Here is a 19358-nt window from a genome sequence, read left to right as displayed (position 1 = left end):
ATTGTGCCTAATACAGTGTGCATATACATTACCATACTCCATGCTTTTAAACCAATAAGGAAGGGTGCTAGTCCAGAATGAGGGCGTCTCCTTTCCCTCAGAAGTGCAATAAAGCACATTAAATGGAGCATATGGGAAAGATTTCTGGACTGCACAACTTGACTATATATATGATGGGAGGTGCTACCTGATGAGACTAATTGCAGGCACAGAAACAGACAAAATCTCAGGTGCACAACTCCAAATCATCAATAATATATATAAATGCAATAACATTTTGCAATCAATAGAGGTTTTTAGCATAGTAAGAAAAGTGCAGTGTAAAGAGATAGTTATATGCAGCTGCTCCTAACTATCTCTTTACACTGCACTTTTCTTACTATGGTGGTGCCCTGGGACAGTTTTGGGGGGTCCTGCGCTCTGGATTTGAACCCTAGTATGTTAGGGACCTACCCGAAAGAGGTTACCTGGATATGGTGGGTAGGCCCATAACCTTGGCCATGATTATGCTAAAAACCTCTATTGATTGCAAAATTTTATTGCATTTCTATATATTATTAATTATTTGGAGTTGTGCACCTGAGATTTTGTCTGTTTCTGTGCCTGCAATTGGTCTCATCAGGTAGCACCTCCCATCATATATATAGTCAGGTTGTGCAGTCCAGAAATCTTTCCCATATGCTCGATTAAATCAAATTGACTGAGGTACTAATTAAGTCACTTGCGGTCAAGCATGAATATCCTTAAAACCTGGACTGTTAAGGTGCTTTGAGGACCGAGTTCGGGAACCTCCGCACTATACAATAAATCAGGCCGATTACACAATTACTCTGCAGCAATACCGTACTGTAACATGGACACCTAACCCCCTGCTACATGCTCCTTCCTCCCTGTCTACCCCATCTGTGTCACACCTGTTTGTCTCCCCCTCCCCTTTAGAATGTAAGCTCTTACGAGCAGGGCCCTCTATCCTCTTTTGCTTCTCCCTATTTTACTTTCACCTACTTCTTATGGAGCATACACACGGTCAGATTTGTCAGACTTGTCAGATTTGTCAGATGAACGATTGAACGATTAAACGATTTGAACGATTTTACCAAAGTTTTGAACGATTTGAACGATTGAACGATTTTTGACTGCATTAAAATGAATGGAATCGTCCAAGTCTGACTGCAAACACATCAGATGTCAGAAATCGTTATCTGACCATCGGGAACGCGCATCGTTGATCGTCCATCGTTCAGGCATGTCAGATATGAACGATTTTCCTTCAGATATGAACGACTGAACAATTTTTAAATCGTTATCGTTCATATCTGAAGGAAAAATCTGACCATGTGTATGCACCATTACTCCCCACTAGGGCACCTAACACTTGTCTGCTAAGCTCTACAGCTTATGTGGGTGTTATGGTCGCTAATGTAGCAATGTGTATTATTCATGGGCTGGATTCGGCGTGCACTGCTGAATGCAGATTTAGAATTAGCGGGAATCTGTGTGTGCGCAGGACCCATTCTGCGAGTGTGCAGGTCGCGATGGTGATCCCAGCCTGCGACCTCCGTCGCAGTGCTGGGATCGGGAATGCAGCAGGGGGTGTCATAAACCTCCTGCTGTATGTGTATTATTGCAAGGATCGCAGTTACAAAGCTGCCTGTGTGCATACATCATATATCTATAGCTTGCGTACAGCTGTGCAATTGCGATCCTTGCTGTATCAGGCCCCCTCTGTCCTTGTCCTGCATTGTATTGTACTATGATAGTCGCTGCAGAACACTTGTGGCGCCATATAAATAAATGATAATAATAATATTCCCATCTGTCACTTATCATTATATAAAACAGGATGAAAGGGGCAGCTCCACGTTCCCAGAGAATATGTACAGTAACACTGAGTAGTGTCATATACTTACCTACTTTTTGGTAATCCTTTCTGGGAGCAGCCGGAGAGGACCAGTTGCTCCCAGGTTCTGGGGGCGGGGCCAGACTATAGTCGTCATTAGGCCCGCCCCTTTTACAGGTAAACTCTGCGATTCGGGGGTGGGATTAAATGACGCGAATGTGCATAATTTAGCCCAGGGCCCTCCCGACGGACCCGCAGATTTTACTGAGAATCTCCACATCCTGCCCACTTCACTAGGAAGCGGGATATCGTGCCAGCCTACTACTCCGGGGGGGTTACCTGAAAAATCGTGAGCCTCCTAAGAGAGTAGGCATGTATGTACCTATTTGTAACCCTGGGACCTGGATCCGATCTCACATAGGATAGTGGGTGCCCGTTGCTCCTCCCTATGGGCACTGTAGGCGCGTAGAGCGGCCATGTTTGGCTGGGGGCTCAGTCTCTGTGTGTAATAATCATCGTACATACTAGCATGTGATCGCAAGAAGAAGAAAAAAGAAAAAAAAACTTTTTGGAGCACTCTTAGTAATGAATATGTTGTAAAATACAGTATAACGTTTAACGGATAGAATTAAAATGATAGATATACCTTGTGACAGACCTATGTAAGTATAGACCTGCGTATAATTAGGTGGTGTTAGGATAAATAGCTTCCCAGGAATGTATTAGCATAGTCACATCATATTGTGCTCAGGGAACTGCTCTCATGTAAATTCCTATTTCCTTCAACACTGTGACCATATTAGGGCATAGGTGATAGTATTAGACAAAGTAATTGCCTAAATTAAATCCTTCAGATTGGATAACATGTGGAGCTCTCGGGTTGGTATTATGGCAGGAGAGTTACAAAGACCTGTCTTGTGCTAATAGAGATCCAGTAACATGCAGATATACAGTAAGCAGAATATCTTCCCGTAAGGGCCTCTAAAAGATAAACACGTTTGTATAGCTACTGTATGCGAATGGGTATCCAGGCAGACAAGATAGTATATTCCGTCTCAATAAAACAAAAGCACAATCTAGAGACGATTGTTGGTCCACAGTAAAGGGAGTATGCATGTAAAGGTGCCCATCCACTAGACGATTAAGTTGAGCGATTGAACAATAACGATCGTTCATAAATAGTTTGCAAATCGTTTGCAAAAATGTCTAAAATGACCAGCAATGCGCGCTCCCGCTGGTCGTTTAGACATCTGTCATCGTGCAAACATGCTGGACAATCTGACGATAACGTCAGGTTGAGCATGTTTGCAGATGATTGATGAGCCTGCACTGAACGACTGCTCGTCACAGACTGACAAACGTTTCATGTCTGCTAGTGGATGGGCACCTTAAGACAGGAGCGTGACCATCAGAATATTATTGGGTTCATCTAAAAATGACCAAAACAGTTCATATACAATGTTAGTTTATCACTGTATTTGTTTCCATTTGTAAACCTCTCTTGAGTAAGCTGGCGATATATAATACATATATATAAATGTTAATAAACAAATAACCGGCATTCATTTAATGTTCATATTTTCCCCTTGTTATTTTTCTTGCAGTTCCTCCCCAAATCTTAAACATCTCTTCAAATGTTACTGTGAATGAAGGCAGCACGGTCGTCCTGCGCTGTCTGGCCGCCGGCAGACCCGATCCTGCCGTAACGTGGAAACATTATTCTGGCAAATGTAAGTCGGGACATAGCTGCGTGTTTGTGTGTGCTGGCAAGGTTACTACAGAAGGTTCCTGTCTATGGGAGCCACTAAAGGTGCGATATTACTGAGCGATTGCACGATTACGACATCGTAATCGTGCAATTGCTCAGTAATCGCCCACAAATCGTTCACTTTTATGGCAGAAATGACCAGCGATGTGCTTGCCCGTGGTCGTTTCCGACATTGTCCATCGCCTGAACATGCAGGCCAATCTGCCGATAACGACAGATTGGCATGTCCAGGAATGATGGAGCGTGCCTGCACTGAACGACTGATCGTTCAGTGCAGACACTACAGGTGATCAGGAACGACGTTACGATTACGATGTCGTAATCGTACTGTCTTTCCTGATCGCCTAGTGTGTACGCACCTTAAGTTATTGGTCGGGATCTTACGCTAAGGCTCGCCGTCATGTGACACGTACAACACAGAGTGAAGGCAATAAGGACGGCAGGGTTCTCATCTCTTACCGACGAGCTGAGAGGTCAGGTCCCTCTAGGGGGTGATATTGCTCTGTGTGCCTTTGATACAATGATTAGACAACCTTTAGGTGAAGACGAGTGTCTGATGTGTGGTTGGTAAGAGGCTGGCACATCTGGGGCTGGGACTGGAGGAAGAGGATTATGCCTGCCCCCCAGGGCCCGGCTGGTGTGAGAGATATAATGGCTTGAGCTGCTTTCATGTGAAGATTCACAAACACCTTTTTTCCCCAGCTCCCTTGGTGGTAGGTTTTAATTGGGACTTCATATTTAATCTTGGTAATTAGAACTTCACAGCAAGGTCGGCTAACAGGAGATCCAGCCCGAGCCTGGTATTGTCATTACACAGAACCGATAGTGTCATCATACTCATGGCTGGGTTCGGTTATTCCTCAGTAATCCGGCGACAATCCGTACTTATTTATTCCCCGACCCCCGGATCCTGTAGAGAGTTTGGGCGCATTTCCTGGGTGACCAATCTTTATCACCCCCAGGACTGCACATGAATACGGATGGGAGAGGTCTCGGGGAAAAGCTATGCGTGCCATTATAGTACTGCAAGGTTTTACATTCTCCTATCTGCTGCTTAATTAGCTCTTCTAAACCCTCCACACATTTAAATAAAACTCTCATTTTACCCAACCTGAGAAGGACACGCACATTTGCATATTAAGTGTAAGATCTAATTAAAACTCTACACATTTCTATTTCCACTTCCCTCTCCCTCTCTCTCCCTCTCTCTCTCTCTCTCTGCAAGTTCCCCTGAGCTGCTGGCATTAGAGGAACTGTCTGCTGTCCCCATTCTGTCAGAGCGAGATGGGGAAGAGAGGCAGGCAACAGGACGAGGAGGCAAAAGTTTCAGGAACCAGGAGAAATGAGAGCAGGGAATTGAGACAGAATTGTACGAACCTCTCACGGAAAAACTAATTGCACGAAAAAAAAATAAAAAAACAAACGGAAGAAAATAAGATGCTGAAGTGTGAGAGGGAAATGATAAACGCCGCACAGAAAGAGCGCTGAGCGCCACTGTCGGGAGAGGACGAGGAAGCTGGTAACAGGCCCATGCCTGGAAATGAAGAGGAGGAATTAATGCTAGATAAAATAAGAGTGCCAGTGACAGGCACAAGATCTTCTGGAGATGGAAGAACATCTTTTGGCCCGGTGCACGGAATGAAGTTGCTATTTATATGCAGATAATTGTTGGAGGGATGTATTCCCAGCTCAGCCCTGCATGGGGGCTGTGAATCACTACTGAGCGCCAGCGAAACTGTGAAAACCTTCGCTCTTCTCGGCTGCCATTTCCCATGCATTATTTAGAGAGGCAGGGAGGAGGTGTTGGCTGCTAGAATAACAGACTGCAGGCGCACAGAGGCTTCAGCGAGCACAGAACAGCCCAGGCTCTGCTCAGGTCACTGTAAGGGCTCCGCCATTGGGCTGGAGCCATAGGCCCGGCAGCAGCGTCTGTGTTACATGTGGACATATTGGGGTTTATTTAAGAGTGAGGAATTTTTAGCTTCACTCCATTCATTCATTCCTTCCTGTTGTGGCTCCGTATTATTTCCTTATACCAAGTATATGCTGGGCACGAAAGTGCTTGTTACACTGTTATTACCAGAGATGTGATGAGCAGCAGAGATAAAGTAGGGAGAGGAGAGTGTGGGGACTGCCAGGAAGGAGGAGCATACAGTGATTACTTGCTGACTCTCTATTTCTCCTCAGCTCAGGGAGGAGATGCAGAGGACCACTCAGGGGGCGGGTCTTGGCTCCTCACATCATTAGGCCCCGCCCCCATCGCTGCAAATCGCGGGTGGGGCTACAGTTACGCGAATCGCGTCATATTGGCCCCGCCCCCTCTCTAGGGATCGTGATTTCCAGTATTATTTCCCCATCAAGCCTATTACACTAGAAACTGGTCGGGATGTGGGAGATCCACCCATTCTTCCAGGGGTTCGGGAGGAACTACCCCAAAAATCAGGAGTCTCCCGGACTGCGGTTGTTGCTGCAGCAGGGTTCTCTGTCACCTGCTCACCACTGTACACAACAGGACCATTGCCCAGGTGACTTGCTTGGGGGTACTTGTAAGGCCACAAGTTATATAATGATGGATGTAATATATTGTCTCTCCTGTGTGAATTGATGCAGGATGGGGAGATCATCCCTTCCCTTCTGTATAATGTGTTGGGAGCACAGTGCAGCATCTGCCTCACATCCTGTCATTTACACCACAGGTGAGAAGAATTACACCTTCTAAAGAGTGGACACGTGGAGATGTTGCCCATAGCAACCAGTCCGCTTTGAGCTTGCATTTATCATGTACATTCTATAAAATGATAGGAAGAAGCTGATTGGTTACTATGAGCAACGCCCACCATGTCTTAGCGAGAGGCCACTTTGTCTGAGCGTACACCCAATCGCACAGACAGAGTCGCCCACCAGCACATGTCATCTCTAGGAAGTGTATTAAAACATCGGTACATCGAGCACCTTCGGATGCTAACGCAGTGCTTGAAGTAGCTTTACCCTACCACAAGCATTGCGAGGAAATCAGGGTAAAAAAAAGGCAAGTGACATGTACTATGACGCTGCCTGTTAATTATGCACGCCTCAAAAACGGCGTTAGAACACTCAGGCACACCTGCGTTCGCAAATCCAACCCCCCGTTATTAGTGTCCTGCCCCTGTTACCACCCACAAAACGGCCTCTCCTGTCACTCACTCTGCTGGGCAAGCGAGCGGTCAATGAACGCATTGTGTATTTCGCACGCGCTGCGATGCATGTGCTGTTTAGCAAACATCGGCAATAGCGATACTGGGTCTGAATCAGGCCCTCTGCACAACATTCCCAGCCTGGCCATCTTACAAACTACCAATGCTCCCTGATGCCGCCATACTGTACATTCTGGCAGAGGGTAATGACCCGAACAAAGCAATATAATCATGGGACACTCGGGGACATGAAAAGGAACCTTTAGTGCCTAACACAGTTACTGCAATAATAGTAACAATTTTTGTATTGTGTCTTCCAGCCCATAGGTTTGTGAGTGACGATGAATATTTAGAGATCACGGGAATCACACGGAAACAGTCCGGACAGTATGAATGCAGCGCTAGCAACGAGGTGTCAGCCCCCGCCGTCCGCCGTGTTACAGTCACCGTCAACTGTAAGTATCCTCTGTGTGTCTTGTTGGATGGGTTACGGCATAGAGAAGACACAAGAAGAGCCATATGTTTATCTCCATATAGAACCGTGCACCCCTTATTCATTTACTTTATCTGAATGTAGTAACATTTACACTAAAGATCTACAATCGTGTATTAATTCCACTATGTGCTGCTGATGGAGAATGAGACACATATATATCATTATGTACAATATGATTCCCCCCTTCCCCCACAGTTTAACCCTAACCCTCCCCTCCAGAACCGTACACCCCTAAACCTCCCTCTAACCCTAATACTTACCGTCGGGATGTCAGCAGTCAGGACACCAACTACATCCTCCTCATAGTACATCACTCATGGGGTCAGTATTAGGACCATGCTAGTTCCCAAAGGTATAAAGAGACACAAAACTCAAAACCAAAGCAGCAGAAGAATGAACACCCCAAAACCAAAATGATTACTCAATGACCCAACCACCTACGAACCCCTAGCTAAAGACCCAACACAAGAAAGGACTCCATAACCTCCTAACAGAAGCCTTTTTCATTCGTATTCTGAACAGAGATTATTATAGTTCTCTGTACATAAAGTAATTCTTGACTGATCGTTTATCAACTGCTAAAGATTCCAAACAGGTTAAAAAACAAAAAGAAAACAAACAAGTACTGTAAGTCAATAGAATCCGGAATCAATTCTATCACTTCAAATGTATCTGACTAAATAGAGGCCGACTTGGGAGCAAAGCGAGAATAAGCCAGTAACGGTGTGTCTTGGTAACACCATGTAGAACTGCAGGTGGGGCAGGTTTAAATGTGCAGATAGATTGAAATTTGGGAGGGGTGTGTCCAAACTCATTTATAAAAATGCAGTGTAAAATCTAGCTAGACGGCATTTGTGGTCTACTGTAAAAGCAGCCAGTATATACATGCAATGGAGTATAAATGTACAGTAATTGCAGCATGGTTTGCCCTGGTGCAAAGTTACTTGTTTTCTTTGCTCCCAGGTCAGTACAGCCCATCACTGCCAATCAACACAAATACCTTAAAAACACAATAGTTATTGAAATTTCTACACAACACTACATGGTTAGACTACATCAGTATGGCATGTATCATTATATCTCTGTATTCGGTGATATTTGGCAAAAAAGGCTGAGACCACATCAGGACCATCCGGTCAACCGACTCTGGCAGCAAACCACGACCGGTAAACGTCCTTATGGAATCAATATCTAACATACTAGGTTACATCAATTTTCAGTGTTGAAGGAGAGCAGCTACAGATAATTTGTGGCACAGCAATGGGCACAAATTTTGCACCATGTTACCAAAAACTGTTTGTGGCACAGTGGGAGGACGTAAAGATTTGGAAGAATACATACCCCCTATACAGACATCTAAATGTGGCACAGATACATAGATTATGTCATATGTATCCAGACAGGAAGCCCCAAACGACTACAGCAAATGCACTACATAGTCCTGAATGATCTAAGCCTGATATATACAGCAAGTACATGTAAAGAAAAAGTAGAATTGCTGAACCTAGAAATATTCATAAAAAAGGGCATTTAGAAACCAAAGCATACATGATAACAGTTGCCCATATTAACAGCATCCCAGCGTCTAGCGACCACCGCCACAACCAGCTAAGTTACATCCTGGGAGGACCGCTGAGAGAGATTTACAAAGAACGGTTCTGACATCTCCGACTATGGTAATGAAGGTTCCACCCTGAAACAAAGATTTATATAAAGAGACTACGGTGATAGACTAGTAACCTGAATGCATGGAAACCCAGAGAACTACAAAGAGAATCTCTTCTGAAAAATTTAGATATATAAGTCTTTATAACCTGATTCTACAACCACTCCAAGACTTTGCAAAGAAAGAAATATCAAGCGGCCCTGGCCAATGCTTCTTAGAGACATGAGGATAAAAGACAAAGACCCCCAGACGAACCACAGATATTTTTTTTTTAAACCACTTAACCGGCTAATAATATTTTCCAAAAACCACTGATAAATTGTCAGGATTCTTATGATTGAAATAGGTCAAGAACATCTATAACTTATCCAAGACAACTTTATAAAAAAAATAATAATAATTCCTTGAAATACAGAACATTAATATTTTTAAATATCGTTCAACAATGTAGCGGGTTATCGATGATCGGATGATTGTCACATCGGGGCTGTGTATTATCAGACGCTGGGTATACACTGGGGGTCTAAGGGCTGCTTTATTTACATTTTCCTCTCTGCAGTTGCCGGGCTGCCCGATCAGTACAGACAGAGCGGTAAAACTGCCGAAAATGGACCTCAACAACAAGGTGGCACAACGCGAGTACTCCCATCATTAGGGGGTGAAACTACCCCACCAAGCAAACACAACTCCAGACATACAGAACTGCTGAGGGCGCATCACCCAGGAACCCGTTTCTGTACGGCTCACTCACGCACAGTAATTTGTCTGGAGTTCATTTGAAGACTTTTAGTTGGCATGATTACCACCAATGCACAGACTCAGCTACAGTACCACCAGCCCGTCGTCATTACCACTCAGGCATCTCATACTTATATACTGGAGCGTCAATGTAAATGACAGATATTCTATTTATCACAGCAGAACGCGGCGGCTCATCGTTTATTCCACACGACCGCAGAGATTTTGCTTCTAAACAAATTATTTACTAAAGACTTTGAAACACTAATAAATAATCACTCTCATCAAGCAACATCTGATGCAAAACAAACTGTGGTGGCAAAGTAGTGCAGATATATTCATCCAGCTTGTTGGCTGGAGTCCTGCTGCCTCCGAGACAGGCCCCAGTGGCCCCCAGACGCAGGTACTAAGACACACATATCCACGTGGCGGACACTTCTCCCCTCAGTCCCCAGGCTAATAATGCAGAGATATAAACAGTTCCTCACCCTCAAAAGGTACCACCAGGCTGACATCATTGTAGACACGGCTGTTATTATGACATCAGCAGGTTGAGCTGTCACTAAAGCTCCTGCCAAACCCCCCCCCCCTCCCAATCACCCCTATTTTACAGTCCTTGAGGTCTCTGTCTCGGGCCATAATTACAGGCAACACGGGTGGTCCAGCATTATTATAGGTGACCTGATTACTGTAAGCAAGGATTTTATTTGCTTAACACACACATGAGCCTGACCTGTATGTTCTTAGGGCCTGATTCAGACCCGGTCGCAAGCGCTGAGCGCTCGCAACCGGGTCGATGTTTGCCCACTGGGCATGCGCACGATGGAGCCGGCTCCGTCGTGCGCATGCGCGAGACCCGGCTAGCGACGGGTGCTCCGTCGCTCCGGGTCTCGCACCAAAGGGGGCGAGCTGTGGATGGTGATTGACAGCTCGCCCCGTTTGGTAGGCGTGGCTGGGGGGGTGGCTTCACAAACGGAGGCGTTCCCAAGCAAACGCCTGCCGTTTGTGGGCGGCACCACTGACATCACCAGTGATGTCAGTGGGAGAGCTTCCGGCTCTATTAGAGCCGGAAGCTCTCTGGGGCTTGCATCCACGAGACCCTACCACAAGGGTCTCGTCACAAGCCCGATGGTCGCGATGGTCTTGACTATCGCGACCATCAACCTGGCCGCTCGCAATAGCTGTGGGTGGTCACCCACAGCTATGCGAGCGGCCAGGAGGCCGCACAAAAAAAAAAAACGCCCTGATTCAGAGCGAGCGCTCTTTCAGAGCGTCCGGCTCTGAATCCGGCTCTCAGTATGCTTGGTGTCCCTCATTCACATGGGTGTTTCCATATATCTTTGTCCGCTGGCCTCTGCATCTGTCATTATTTTATATCACATCTATGAGGATGTCTCACGGTATATTCCATGCTCCTCACTGTACAGACTGCACTTATATCTTATGTCTGGCCCATAGCTATGGATCCTATGCCACAACGCGTGGACCAAATCTGCCACTAGACTGTGTAACACAACACTGCAGTTATTGGAAGCAGGATACTACAGGAAAGTGGCTCGGTCCCTGAGGGCCTGCGTAACACTTAGCCCTAGGCTATCCCCGAACACCCTCATACATATGGTCACCTCTGTGTGCACAATACACCACCCAACATTCCCAGCACCAAGGTCTTGGCTGTCAGAACAGTTTCCCCAGGACTAGGACCATCCCGCCACGTAAGCAGGACAGCTGGTAGATGTCTGGTGTACAGCTATACATTGTATCATCCCATACCGCACATTTATGTGTATAACACTAACTTAACTTGTTACACTTCAGTAGATCCAATACAGATAATAGGTCTCGTTGTAATCCGCGTCTCTGTATCCATCCAACAGATCCGCCATACATCTCCGATACCATCAATACAGGGGCGTCAGTGGGACAGAAAGGCGCCTTGCGCTGTTCCGCCCTGGCCGTTCCTCTGGCTGATTTCCAGTGGTATAAGGAAGAGACCAGGTGAGGAACCCTAGTGAGACGATTCTACTCTATGCTCCATACTGTGCTGCCAGCAGCTCACATGACTGCAGTCTCTGCTTTTTCGGCGGTATGAGATCCAATCAGGACACAGCCCTAAAGATGTGGGAGGGACCAGGGTCACTGATAAATACTGATAGGGTGTGTGTGTGGGGGGGGGGGGTTGGACATGTGGACTAATGGGAAGTTAATGGTCCACGCAGCCACTTTCCTTTAGTGCTGTGGATTGGGGCAGGGGGTTGGGGATCACAGGTACTTGGAAACACTCACCCACATCACAGCTTAGCTGTCTGTAATGGAGGGAGAGAGATTACTTTATACCAGAGCTGTAGGGAAATGTCAGGGTAACAGTCTATTTTACTTCCATGGTTTATAGCTGAAGATGTCACTTTTGGGGTTTAGGGACTGATTCAGAGCCGGACGCTCTGACCAGAGCGCTCGCTCTGAATCAGGGCCCTCCTACCTAAAATTGGAGCAGCCTCCTGGCCGCTTGCATAGTTGTGGGTGACCACCCACAGCTCATGCGAGCGGCCAAAAAGATGGTCGCGATGGTAAAGACCATCGCGACCATCGGGCTTGCAACAAGCCTTGCGGTAGGGTCTCGCTGCCGCAATCCCTGGAGTGATTTTGGCTCTATCAGAGCCAAAAGCACTCCCACTGACATCACTAGTGATGTCAGTGGGGCCGGCTCCAGACGGAAGGCGTTCCCATGGGAACGCCTACGTCTGTGCAGCAACGCCCCCGGCACGCCCACCAAAGGGGGCGTGCTGTCAGTCACCATCGACAGCACGCCCCCTTTGGTGCGAGACCGATAGCGACAGCTTGGCTGTCGCTATGCGGATCTCGCGCATGCGCATTAGGGCACAATCGACCCACTTGCGAGCGCTCAGCGCTCGCGAGCAGGTCTGAATCAGGCCCTTAGTGCCATTTACCGTTTAACTTCCTATAATCTTGTTATGGTTATTATTGCTAATATATGCTGGTGCCTTCTGTTGAAAATAAAGCACTTAGTAGCATTTTATTATGTGTGCTTGTTTGCTGGGCAGTCAGATATGATGGACCTGTAGTGTCTGGCTTCTCATACTGTATTAGTGAAGGAGTTTGGAAAGTACATACAGTAGCCGGGAGTTTCCCGCGCTCCCTTCTCTTGGCGGCGGCGGTGTGACCGGCATTTCACCGCAGCAGGGATGTTTATTAGATACAAAGCTGTTTTCCCAACATCACAAGACGGCAGGAACATGGACAATTCGTCTTATAATGTGTAGGAGAACTACTGTCTATACTGTATATTTATCTATGTTTAAACCACGTCACATGCAGCTTGCGTGGACTTATTTATATACTGTAAAGGACCAGTTTTCTTACTGCATATACTTTATATTGTTCTAGATTAATAGATTAAACTTCTCCAAGTGCTCTACATACGGGCGTCCCCTCTGCCCCCATCACATAGTTTATAATCCCCAGTGCACATATGCTACTGTGCCAGGGATCAGAAAACCTGCGATGCTGGGAAGGTGGTGAGGCCTGTGCCGCGAATAGCGATCTGGCTGCTGCGGTCATACACAGAGAGATGGAGAATAACCATACATGACCGGTGGTTATTGTCACACACATAACATGAGAGCTATACTTAGAACATAATAATCTGCAGAGTGATTTAGGAAGACACAGTAACCGTGGAGTCAGATCTCTGGGAATAAGCAGCTTTTTTCTTCTATGTTCTTTTACATTTCAAATTGATCAGCAAACTCCAGTACTGGTACCTGTCACCGAGCCCTCCCCCGTAACTCGCTCAGCAACCTTGGCCAGACCCTTATCACTGCCCAGTATGGCCCTTATCACTGCCCAGCCAGACCCTTATCACTGCCCAGCCAGACCCTGATCACTGCCCAGTATGGCCCTGATCACTGCCCAGCCAGGCCCTGATCACTGCCCAGCCAGGCCCTGATCACTGCCCAGCCAGGCCCTGATCACTGCCCAGTATGGCCCTTATCACTGCCCAGCCAGACCCTTATCACTGCCCAGTATGGCCCTTATCACTGCCCAGCCAGACCCTCATCACTACCCAGTATGGCCGTATACGTCGCTGGGAGCATTAAATGTACAATAACTGCAACCACACACGCACATCACCAGGCCACTACTGGGATTGTCTTCCAAACTGATATTTGTTCATTTGTATAGTACCTCCCTATTACACAGTGCTGTACAGATCATTTTTCTTAAAGCACACTCAGACACACACACACACACACACACACCATACACTCATTCTCTCACTGACAGAATCACACACAGAGACCACTCTTTGTAACACACATTACACACACTCAAACAAAACACAATTTCTTACATACACACAAACCTGTACCATACATACAGTACGTACCACAGATGCAGGGGCTGGCTGGCAACTTTGCTGTTGGCCCCCCAGGCTTAATCAAGTGGCCCTGGCTTTTTCACCAGTGCGTGAGTGCCACATGTGTGTGCCCAAAAGCACCAAGTTGAGCAGCACAATGTGGCTAAACCCACCTAAAGCACTGCATTGGGCACCCACACTCCTGTTTGGGAGCCCAAAGATTTTGCTTATCGCACATTTCTGCTGCCCACCTCAGGAGGCTGCGAGAAGAGAGATGTACATCTGCAGAAAGGGGCGTGGTCACACAGTAACACAATCTTATTCACATAGTGCCCCTGACTCACATTACACCTCATACAGTAGTAGTGTCCCTTATTCATGTTATGACACACAGTAAGGGCCCCTTATACACAATGCCCACATTAGTGCCCCTAATACACCCAATTCCCACAGTAAAAGTGCTCCTCATACAGTGCCTCCAGTAGTGGTGCCCCTTATGCAGTGCCCCTTATGCAATGCCCACATGAGTGATGCCCCTTATGCAATGGCCCCCATTAGTAGTGCCCCAGTGGTAATACCCCCATTAGTAGTGCCCCTTACACAAAAAGTAACGTTAACACACAATACTTACCTTAAGCCCCGCTCCCGCGTCCACTGCCGTTCCGACTGGCTGCTCCTCGGAACTATGGGAGAGACATCATGACATCTGTCCCATAGTGCCCACTGTGGGAGCCGGAAGCCGGAGCTCAGGAGTGAACTCCATCCTCAGTCTGCTGCTGTAAGGAAGGAGGCGGGTGCCCGCTAGTAACAAAATCTCAGCAGTCGCCTGGCAACTCCCTGTGGTGCAGGGCTGACTGGCCAGGTAAGGTGGGTTGGAGAAGGCGGAACTGGTTCCAAATAGTACTGACAGAATGCAGTTCTGCCCCACTTTAATCCCTGCCCATTATGTCTAAAGGGGCACTAGCAGATATAAATGAGCGATTGAACAATTATGACATGGTAATCGTTCAATCGCTCATTAGTTGTGCACGATAATGTCATGTATTATAAACAGTACAATACAAAAGTGCAATCACACAAATAGTGAGGGGGGGGGGGAATTATAATTCACAAACGTAAAATATAATAATAATTATAATAATATAATATAATAATATGGTAATAGAATGCATACATATAAACATATGAAATTAAAGTAACCGGCAACCAGGGAATAATAAGAAATAGATGTAATGACCTATATAATAGCTGCTAACATAAATGTCCGCACAACGGTCAACCTTGAAGGGCTGGTGAATTTATAACACTGGGCCCGATTCAGCACAGATCGCAAGTCTGCAATCGCACGCACCCGGCCGCTGCGAGAATATGCTAATGAATGCATACGCACTGCCACCGCACCACATTATGAAGACGCCCCCTTACCTTCACTCACATCCGTAATAATGTGCAAGATTGTGATAACATTGGTAAAATCGAGAACCGTAAGACCAAGGGCCGTATTCAATTGCTGGCAAAAAGTTCCGGAACTTTTCGCATGCCGGAGATTTCGGCGTCCTCGCAAGTTTTGCCTCCTGAAAAATATTGCGCTCGTCACCACGGTTCGCCCTATTCAATTGCAAAGGATGTGAGAGCACGTCCCGGTGAAACTGAATTCAGCAAAAAGTCCTGTCAGATTTGGGGAAATCAGCCTGACACCCCCCAAAAGAAGCACTGACATGGGGGATCACTATGCATACCCCCAAATAGCCCTGCTGAAGGTATTTGGGGTGCTTTAATGCTCTCTATTGGTGCTATTTAGCGTCTTTCCACAAGTGGTGAAGAATAGCATTTAGCAGTAGTTGTTTTGGTGAAAATAATTTGGGTACATGAAAATGGGTGCAAGCATGGTAAAAAAAAAAAAGAAAAAAAAATCGCTAAAGTGCGTTTTTAAGAAAAAACATTAAAAAAACGCACCTTCAGCAAGCACCTGCAATCAAAACAACACCTGGGGCATACTTGGGGGACCCCCTTGAGTCGATTTCACTAGTTTTTGAGCTTGTCCACCAACCTTGGATTTTCGCACCCCCAAAACGAAAGTACTTTTTTGTGGTGTTCTAAAGTATTTTTTTTTTTTTTTACTCTTTTTGACGTAGTTTACATTAGGGGTACTGTCCCAAGGCTGCAGATGTGTCCCCGGAACTTTGCACCACAAACCCCCAATTCTGCACTTTTTTCCGCCTCCTTTCAGAGGCAAATCTTTCCCGCTGGTAAAAGTCTATGGAATTGAATACGGGGAAAAGTTCTTGCCTGGCGAAATGACATCACCAGTGAGAACTTTTCGCCGATCTCAGTTTTTCGCCGCCAATTGAATACGGCCCCAAGACGCAGAATAGTGGCTGACATGACCCTCCTGCAGGAATTGCTAAACTTCCTGCACGCAGTGAGTATTCAGGCTGCGTATGGGTTCACTGTGAATAATCTATGCATGCCCCTGCCGCAGCGTTCGAACGCACTGATACACCTGCGTTCGCACGACCACCCCCAAACAGCACTTCCTGTCAATCACCGAGTACAGGGTCTGCATACTGCATCTTTTACGCATGCGCAGATCACAAAAATTGTCCAACTGCGTGTGTCAACGCGCTTGCAATCCGTGCTGAATCAGACCCACTGTTCGTTTCAAAGCAACAGGGATATATGTATATATAATGAGCATATACACTCAACAACTGTGCTATGGAAATTATTAACAGCCGGACATAAAAATCAACCTAGACAACCTGGTATGGTAGTAGTTGGACAATGATGTCTAGCTCCAGTGTGCAAGCAGTATATACACTGACCAGGCAGGAACATCTAAGGTCACACGTAGCAAATCCAAAGGAATGAAAACTAGGTACATGTAATACAATGTCATTCATTTTTCAGGTACACTTAGTGACAAAATTGATAGTAAAGGATCATAGTGGTGATGTCCAATGAGAGCACCCTGACTTATTCAAACATAGTTTAGATAGAAAAGCATGTACTGTATAGACATGTAAAGGTACCCGTACTGCATAGACATGTAAAGGTACCTGTACTGCATAGACATGTAAAGGTACCCGTACTGTATAGACATGTAAAGGTACCCGTACTGCATAGACATGTAAAGGTACCCGTACTGCATAGACATGTAAAGGTACCCGTACTGCATAGACATGAAAAGGTACCCGTACTGCATAGACATGTAAAGGTACCCGTACTGCATAGACATGTAAAGGTACCCGTACTGCATAGACATGTAAAGGTACCCGTACTGCATAGACATGTAAAGGTACCCGTACTGCATAGACATGTAAAGGTACCCGTACTGCATAGACATGTAAAGGTACCCGTACTGCATAGACATGTAAAGGTACCCGTACTGCATAGACATGTAAAGGTACCCGTACTGCATAGACATGTAAAGGTACCCGTACTGTATAGACATGTAAAGGTACCCGTACTGCATAGACATGTAAAGGTACCTGTACTGCATAGACATACAGTATAAAGGTACCTGTACAGTATAGACACAGTATAAAGGTACCTGTACAGTATAGACACAGTATAAAGGTACCTGTACAGTATAGACACAGTATAAAGGTACCTGTACAGTATAGACACAGTATAAAGGTACCTGTACAGTATAGACATGTAAAGGTACCCATACTGTATAGACACATAAAGGTACCTGTACAGTATAGACACATAAAGGTACCTGTACAGTATAGACACAGTATAAAGGTACCTGTACAGTATAGACATACAGTATAAAGGTACCTGTACAGTATAGACATACAGTATAAAGGTACCTGTACAGTATAGACATACAGTATAAAGGTACCTGTACAGTATAGACATACAGTAGACACATAAAGGTACCTGTACAGTATAGACACATAAAGGTACCTGTACAGTATAGACATGTAAAGGTACCCATACTGTATAGACACATAAAGGTACCTGTACAGTATAGACATACAGTATAAAGGTACCTGTACAGTATAGACATACAGTATAAAGGTACCTGTACAGTATAGACATACAGTATAAAGGTACCTGTACAGTATAGACATACAGTATAAAGGTACCTGTACAGTATAGACATACAGTATAAAGGTACCTGTACAGTATAGACACAGTATAAAGGTACCTGTACAGTATAGACATGTAAAGGTACCCATACTGTATAGACACATAAAGGTACCTGTACAGTATAGACACATAAAGGTACCTGTACAGTATAGACACAGTATAAAGGTACCTGTACAGTATAGACATACAGTATAAAGGTACCTGTACAGTATAGACATACAGTATAAAGGTACCTGTACAGTATAGACATACAGTATAAAGGTACCTGTACAGTATAGACATACAGTATAAAGGTACCTGTACAGTATAGACATGTAAAGGTACCCGTACTGTATAGACACATAAAGGTACCTGTACAGTATAGACACAGTATAAAGGTACCTGTACAGTATAGACATACAGTATAAAGGTACCTGTACAGTATAGACATACAGTATAAAGGTACCTGTACAGTATAGACATATAAAGGTACCCGTACAGTATAGACATGTAAAGGTACCCGTACAGTATAGACATGTAACGGTACCCATACTGTATAGACACGTAAAAGGTACCTGTACAGTATAGACATACAGTATAAAGGTACCTGTACAGTATAGACATATAAAGGTACCCGTACAGTATAGACATGTAAAGGTACCTGTACTGTATAGACATACAGTATAAAGGTACCTGTACAGTATAGACATATAAAGGTACCCGTACAGTATAGACATATAAAGGTACCTGTACAGTATAGACATGTAACGGTACCCATACTGTATAGACACGTAAAAGGTACCTGTACAGTATAGACATACAGTATAAAGGTACCTGTACAGTATAGACATATAAAGTTACCCGTACAGTATAGACATGTAAAGGTACCTGTACAGTATAGACATGTAAAGGTACCTGTACAGTATAGACATACAGTATAAAGGTACCCATACTGTATAGACACATAAAGGTACCTGTACAGTATAGACACATAAAGGTACCTGTACAGTATAGACACAGTATAAAGGTACCTGTACAGTATAGACATACAGTATAAAGGTACCTGTACAGTATAGACATACAGTATAAAGGTACCTGTACAGTATAGACATACAGTATAAAGGTACCTGTACAGTATAGACATACAGTATAAAGGTACCTGTACAGTATAGACATATAAAGGTACCCGTACAGTATAGACATGTAAAGGTACCTGTAC

At 45.2% G+C, this 19358-nt stretch overlaps 1 protein-coding gene across 4 annotated transcripts in view; it reads left to right on the top strand.

The window, feature by feature from the left end:
• The window catches only part of LOC148477220 (opioid-binding protein/cell adhesion molecule homolog), a 735935-nt gene that overhangs the window by 705354 nt on the left and 11223 nt on the right, over positions 1 to 19358 (top strand). For all 4 annotated transcript variants that reach the window (XM_088457022.1, XM_088457023.1, XM_088457025.1 and 1 more), the window contains exons 4-6: positions 3445 to 3570; positions 7102 to 7236; positions 11559 to 11679. In XM_088457022.1, the coding sequence (XP_088313148.1) occupies positions 3445 to 3570; positions 7102 to 7236; positions 11559 to 11679 (382 nt within the window). The remainder of the gene's footprint in view (positions 1 to 3444; positions 3571 to 7101; positions 7237 to 11558; positions 11680 to 19358) is intronic.

Source organism: Taudactylus pleione, unplaced genomic scaffold, assembly GCF_031769625.1.
Source record: "Taudactylus pleione unplaced genomic scaffold, aTauple2 ptg000734l, whole genome shotgun sequence".
NCBI classification, from domain to species: Eukaryota; Metazoa; Chordata; class Amphibia; order Anura; family Myobatrachidae; genus Taudactylus; species Taudactylus pleione.
The sequence above is the reverse complement of the archived record's forward strand: the minus strand, read 5'-3'. Positions and strand labels throughout refer to the sequence as shown.